Below are 6536 nucleotides of genomic sequence, written 5' to 3'. Positions count from 1 at the left end.
ATTCATTTTAAAAGAATAAATTGGAGATATTAATTAATAATATCCGTTTGCTGATTGCGATAAACAACCTTGAGTCTAATCAATTCATAGTCAAGCGTGATTTATTTGTTATAAGTATATTTTCTATCTTTCTAAAAGTCATTATGGTATAATATTTTATTCGCTTAATTAGCCATTTTTTTCCATGGAGTGTAATCTAGTTAATTTTAAGCATCGATTAACACCCAGAGCTTATAAGATTCTCAGATCCAGTGAAGTTGTGTCAACGATCGTGTAGAAAATGTGCAACAAAAGGTTCTGAATTTGCTGACCTTATCTCAACATTAGGAATCAATATTTCTCACGTAGAGGTCACGCATTTAATATTAATGACACATGTTGAAGCTGATATAAAGAAGAAGAGACAATATTTTAGAAATATGACAGACGAGTCTTCTTCTCAGTTAAAAATTGTTTATTTAACAATAAAAACAGTAAAACAACGACAAAAAAATAGTCACTCTTGAAGTATTACATTCGGAAAGCAAATGCGCAAACCTGTTTCATGTGCAACAGAATGTTCCAGACAGTTTACTGAGCATTACACAGAAAAATATACGAATGTGTGTGTGTGTGTGTGTGTGTGTGTGTGTGTGTGTGTGTGTGTGTGTGTGTGTGTGTGTGTGTGTGTGTGTGTGTGTGTGTGTGTGGAATATCTTGCATTTCTGGGTATTTACTGGTAAAAGTATAAAGAATTTAACAAAATATTATTTTTTAATATCGTAAAATGGAACACGAGAGACCTCTTTAAGAGTTTGCCCAAGTGCCAGGGAGAAAGCAATGTGTTTGGTTGAAGACACTACAACAGACAGATCAATTGTTCAATTCCACAATGTAACCTCGTAGATATTATCATTGGCGATTTTTTTCTTCCTCTGTCTGCCATTCTTTGGACTTTCCTATGTTTCCGACGAAGAGCTCCACTCGAAACGTCAAATTCTCTTTCTTTCCTCTCCCGAGCGTCCAGTAACGCAATATTTGTATCACGTCCTCGCGTTGTTGTTTTTCTGTTATTTTTTGTCGTTTTCTTTTTTGAACCTATACATATATATATATTATATATATATATGTGTGTGTGTGTGTGTGTGTGTGTATGCGTGTATATATATTCTATTTTAAAAGTATTGAGACGATCAGGCTATTGTAAGGAATGATCACATCTGAAAGAAAAACGAAAGGAAAAATTTGTTAAAAATCTATGAAGTTAACTCCACGCTCATACAGGTATCTCTCTCCCTATCTATCTATCTATCTATCTATATATATATATATATATATATATATATATATATATCTGTCTGTCTATCTACCTCTATCTATCTGTCTATCTATCTGTCTATCTATCTATCTATCCATCTATCTGTCTGTCTGTCTCTCTATCTATGCGTGCCTGCGTGTGTGTGTGTGTGTGTGTATGTGTGTGTGTGTGTGTGTGCGCGTGTGCGCGCGCGCGCGTATTCTTTTATTCATTTACCTGTTTTAGTCATTTGACTACGGTCATGCTGGAGCACCGCCTTTAGTCGAACAAATCGCCCCTAGGACGTATTCTTTGTAAGCCAAGCACTTATTCTATCGGTCTTTTTTGCTGAACCGCTAAAATTACGGTGCCACAAACACACCGACGTCGATTGTCAAGCGATTTTGTGGGGACAAACACAGAAACACACACACACACACACACACACACACACACACACACACACACACACACACACACACACGAGCACACTCACACACATGCACGCACATATACACACCAGGCGGCGAGTTGGCAGAAACGTTAGCACGCCGGGTGAAATGCTTAGCGGTATTTCGTCTGCCGTTACGTTCAGAGTTCAAATTCCGCCGAGGTCCACTTTACCTTTCATCCTTTCGGGGTCGATTAAATAAGTACCAGTTACGCACTGGGGTTGATATAATCGACTTAATCCGTTTTGTCTGTCCTTGTTTGTCCCCTCTGTGTGTAGCCCCTTGTGGGTAGTAAAGAAATAACACAGGGTTATACAATTATTTGAGATCAAAAGGATATGTTTTACTTACTACCGAATTCATTTTTGTGAGAAATGTCGTATTCTTCGTTAGTTCCACTTTTTCTTTTGACGTCTGTCCAACGGGTGTTCAAAAACACGATCTTAATGCTCAGGTTACTGAAACTAATATAATACAATTGATAAGGTTAATAAACTTAATGGTAAAAAAAAAACAACTTTTACGACTGTATAAATACAGTTCTGTTTCATTAAATAAATGAGTTTATCATTTCATCTCTGATATTAATTATTTTATATCGAATTTGTTATTCATAATGTGTTGGCACTCCGTCGCTTACGACGTCGAGGGTTCCAGTTGATCCGATCAACGGAACAGCCTGCTCGTGAAATTAGCATGCAAGTGGCTGAGCACTCCACAGACACATGTACCCTAAACGTAGTTCTTGGGGATATTCAGCGTGATACAGAGTGTGACAAGGCTGACCCCTTTGAATAACAGGCACAACAGAAACAGGAAGAAAGAGGGGGAGAAAGTTGTGGTGAAAGAGTACAGCAGGGTTCGCCACCATCCCCCGCCGGAGCCTCGTGGAGCTTTAGGTGTTTTCGCTCAATAAACACTCACAACGCCCGGTCTGGGAATCGAAACCGCGATCCGATGACCGCGAGTCCGCTGCCCTAACCACTGGGCCATTGCGCCTCCACTGTTATTCATGATAAAGAAAGTAAAAATGACATGCAATTTGGGTAAACCACATGTTGTTAATTTAGCTTCAGTTCAGCTGTGGTCAAAGAGATCTTTGACGTAAAAACATTCCAAATATGACAATTTTGTTATATTTCCTTCTTAGATAGTGTGTATGTCGAACCGCATCAACCAATGATAGAATAGAGTTATTTGAATAGAAACAACGAAGATTCTTGTAGAAAACATGATATTCCATCAACTCAATTTGTTCGACCATCGGGATCACGTATTTTTCTTCCTAAAGAGTGCAATGTTTTTAGCTTTAAAATTCCGCCGTAGTCGAATCCCGCCGTAGTCGAATGCCGCCGTAGTCGAATCCCGCCGTAGTCGAATGCCGCCGTAGTCGAATGCCACCGTAGTCGAATTTGATTTTCCCCCTTCGGGGATCGATGAAATAATTACCCGTTTGACACCGGTACCGATGCAATCGACAAGCCGCCGCCCCCAACAAAGTGTCAGATGTTGTGCCTATAGTAGAAAGGATTATTATTATGGAATTATAATGTTACACAGCAATGGGATATAAAGTATATCTGTAAATTTTGCATTTATATATACATCTTGAAAGTGTTCAAAAGAACAATTATGGAACAATTAGTGAAAGTTGTTAATTATGAGTAAGAAGATTGTTTATACTTCTCATGGAAAATAAGTTTCTGTAGTCTCCAAGCCGGATGTGTATTAAAAATGATTTTATCTTTCTGGAACCACGATGTAGAATTCGTCCCTGTTCCATTGAAAATTAATACATAATCAGTTGATTTTTTCAACCGAAATTCCACCTGGAAATAGAATGTAAATTCGGACTTGTAATGGATCTGAGAGAGTGAGGGGAGGACAGAGTTGCAGGAAAAGAAAGGAGACTAGGATGTGACATAAGGAGGGAGTTGGAGGGCGAGGATGAGATGGAGAGAAAAGTGAGGAAAGAGTGAGACTTTGAGTGCAGGAGAAAAAAGAGTAGAGAAGTCAAGAAATATGAGGAAGAGGAGGAGGAGAGAGAAGGAGAGAAATGCAATGTAGCGTTAGAAGGGTAAAATTAAGAGAGAGGAAGAGAAAGACTTCGGGTTTAAGAGGAAAACGTGGGTAACTTATAAGACAAAGGATCGGATTAATGGCCAAGGAGTCATGATTTCGGAGTCTTTACAAAAGTTTCGTTGCATCTGTGGGAAGTAGAAGACCCTGACAAAATCAGAACAAAAACAAAAACAAAAGATAAAAATATCAAGAATCAATCCCACATCAATATCACGTTGCAGTACCATATAACAGAGAGGATATCAAAGAAATTCAGAACTTTGAGAAATATCAAGACCTATCCAAAGAAATGTAGAGATTGTGCAAGACTAAGAATACGATTATTCCTGTGTGAATTGATGCAGTTGGCACAACACTCAAAAACTACTACTTAAGGGGCTGAAATATATAGGAATTCGGGCTCAGATTGATAATCTACAGAAAAGTGCAATCCTGTATTCTGCATGATTCCAAAGAAACATTCTTGAAATTTAAAGAGATTTGTTAGCAAAGGTTAAATAGCGAGAACAAAATGGAGCGTACCAAGAACGCTAATCACATAAGCCATTTGCAATATTCACGGAAAAAAGTAAAAATCAAATGCCCCCAAAAGATAGCAGATTGACCAAAATAAAGATTGTTTATTAAATGGAGAGAAATTTGAAATTTCAAAATTGTATTACCTTTTCAATAGGCAATTTGTCCCAGTATAAATAAATAAGATTTCTTTTAAAGGAGTTTTTGGTTATCTCAAATACTTTCTGCCAGCTTTTACCTGTATCAGCAATAAAAGTAATTAATTTAGACCTAAATGCACCGACAAGATTTTAAAGCTTAAACGGCAGGATAAGGGTGCATGAATGTGGGAAAAACAGAAGGAGGGAAAACGAAAAATGTCTCTTTTCTTTTTCAAGGTAATATTTATATTTCCCATTGCGTGGCACCTTGGGCAAGTGTCTCCTACTATAGCCTCGGGCCGACCAAAGCCTTGTGAGTGGATTTGGTAGACGGAAACTGAAAGAAGCTCGTCGTATATATATATATATATATATATTATATATATATATATATATATATATATATATATATATATATATATATATATATATGCGCGTGTGTGTATATGTGTGTCTGTGTTTGTCCCCACCCGACATCGCTTGACAACCGACGCTGGTGTGTTTACGTCCCCGTAACTTAGCGGTTCGGCAAAAGAGACCGTTAGAATAAGTGCTAGGCTTACAAAGAATAAGTCCTGGGGGCGATTTGCTCGACTAAAGGCGGTGCTCCAGCATGGCCGCAGTCAAATGACTGAAACAAGTAAAAGAGTAAATATATATATGTATGTATGTAATATATATATATATATATATATATATATGTATATATATATATATATATATATATATATACATGTATATATATATATACATATATATATATATATATATATATATATATATATACACACATATATATATATATATATATATAATAATATATATATATATATATATATATATATATATATATATATATATATATATATATATATATATATATATATATATATATATATATATATATAATCATTTGTATATATATAACATATAGGATTATTGGTTGAAATATGTAAAAATTAGAAAAGCATACAGAAAAATGCTGATTTACATACCGTTCCCCTGGACCAAAATATACGATGAACAGTTGCAATCATAATCTTCGATTTCTTTTTCGTAGAACAATCGATGCATATAACATGCGCCATTACAATAGCTGAGATATTCACACTCATCGCGTGAAATACACCGGACTGAACATTCTATAGGAGATGACGCGTATTTAGTTGTTTTATTCTGGTCAGCTAAGCATTTTGATGTTGTAATTTTTTTGAATAGGTTTTCTCTATACGTTGATATTCCAATTACAGGAGTTCCGGAAAATACAAGCATCAAAGCTGGTAGCAACGGGAGAATCAACTGATATTGAATTGATATTTCCATTCCTGAAAAATATACAAGATTACATGCATGCATACGAGTTTGTCTGTTTACCTCTCTCTCTGTGTCTCTTTCTCTATCTGTCTGTCAGTCTCTCTGTTTCTCTCTCTGTAACATATATATATATATTATCAACCCGTCGCCCACCACCACCATCACTACCATCGTCACTATCACCATGACGAACATCACCATCACCACCACACCACTACCACAACTACCGAATGCTTGGAAAAAGTATATCGGAGTGGAGGACGAAACTGACAGCATATGGAAAAAGCTTATGGACAATAGAAATCAGGAGAGGCATCTTCCAAGGGGACTGCCTGTCCCCATTGGTCTTCGTACTGTGCTTGATACCACTGACACTGATTCTGAGAAAAGCGAAGGCTGGGTATGTATTCAAAAGCCGCAAACAAAAAGTCAACCATTTGTTATTCATCAATGACCTCAAACTTTATGGTAAAGATGAAGCCCGAGTCAGTTCCCTCGTTGATACGGTATATATATTTTCAGTGCTGATATATCAGAATGGAGTTCGGACTGAAAAAGTGTGGTGTGTTAGTCTTGAAGAGAGGCAAAATCAAATGTATGGACGAGTTAGCGATACCATTGCGGGAGGTTATGAAGCAGATAGAAGAGACAGCTATAAGTACTTCGGGATATTGGAAATGGATAAATTGATGGGGGAAGAAGTGACAGAAAAATTTAAGGTGGAGTACTTGCGCAGGCTGAGACTGATACCTAAGT

General features: G+C 36.8%; 1 protein-coding gene across 3 annotated transcripts in view; it reads right to left on the bottom strand.

The window, feature by feature from the left end:
• Positions 1-418: 418 nt before the first annotated feature.
• Positions 419-6536, bottom strand: part of LOC106880399 (uncharacterized) — a 24266-nt gene continuing 18148 nt past the window's right edge. For 2 of the 3 annotated variants that reach the window (XM_089345690.1, XM_089345691.1), the window contains 5 exons: positions 5462-5791; positions 4473-4564; positions 3412-3557; positions 2080-2192; positions 419-1199 (listed from right to left, as the gene is read on the bottom strand). In XM_089345690.1, coding sequence (XP_089201816.1) covers positions 1150-1199; positions 2080-2192; positions 3412-3557; positions 4473-4564; positions 5462-5791 — 731 coding nt within the window. In that variant the 3' untranslated portion in view covers positions 419-1149. Of the gene's footprint in view, positions 1200-2071; positions 2193-3411; positions 3558-4472; positions 4565-5461; positions 5792-6536 lie in introns of those variants that run through there. The other variant, XM_089345692.1, reaches the window with a different exon arrangement.

The sequence above is a fragment of the Octopus bimaculoides genome, chromosome 29 (assembly GCF_046866305.1).
Source record: "Octopus bimaculoides isolate indiv1 chromosome 29, ASM4686630v1, whole genome shotgun sequence".
Lineage (NCBI taxonomy): Eukaryota > Metazoa > Mollusca > Cephalopoda > Octopoda > Octopodidae > Octopus > Octopus bimaculoides.
This window is presented reverse-complemented; position numbering and strand designations above follow the sequence as displayed.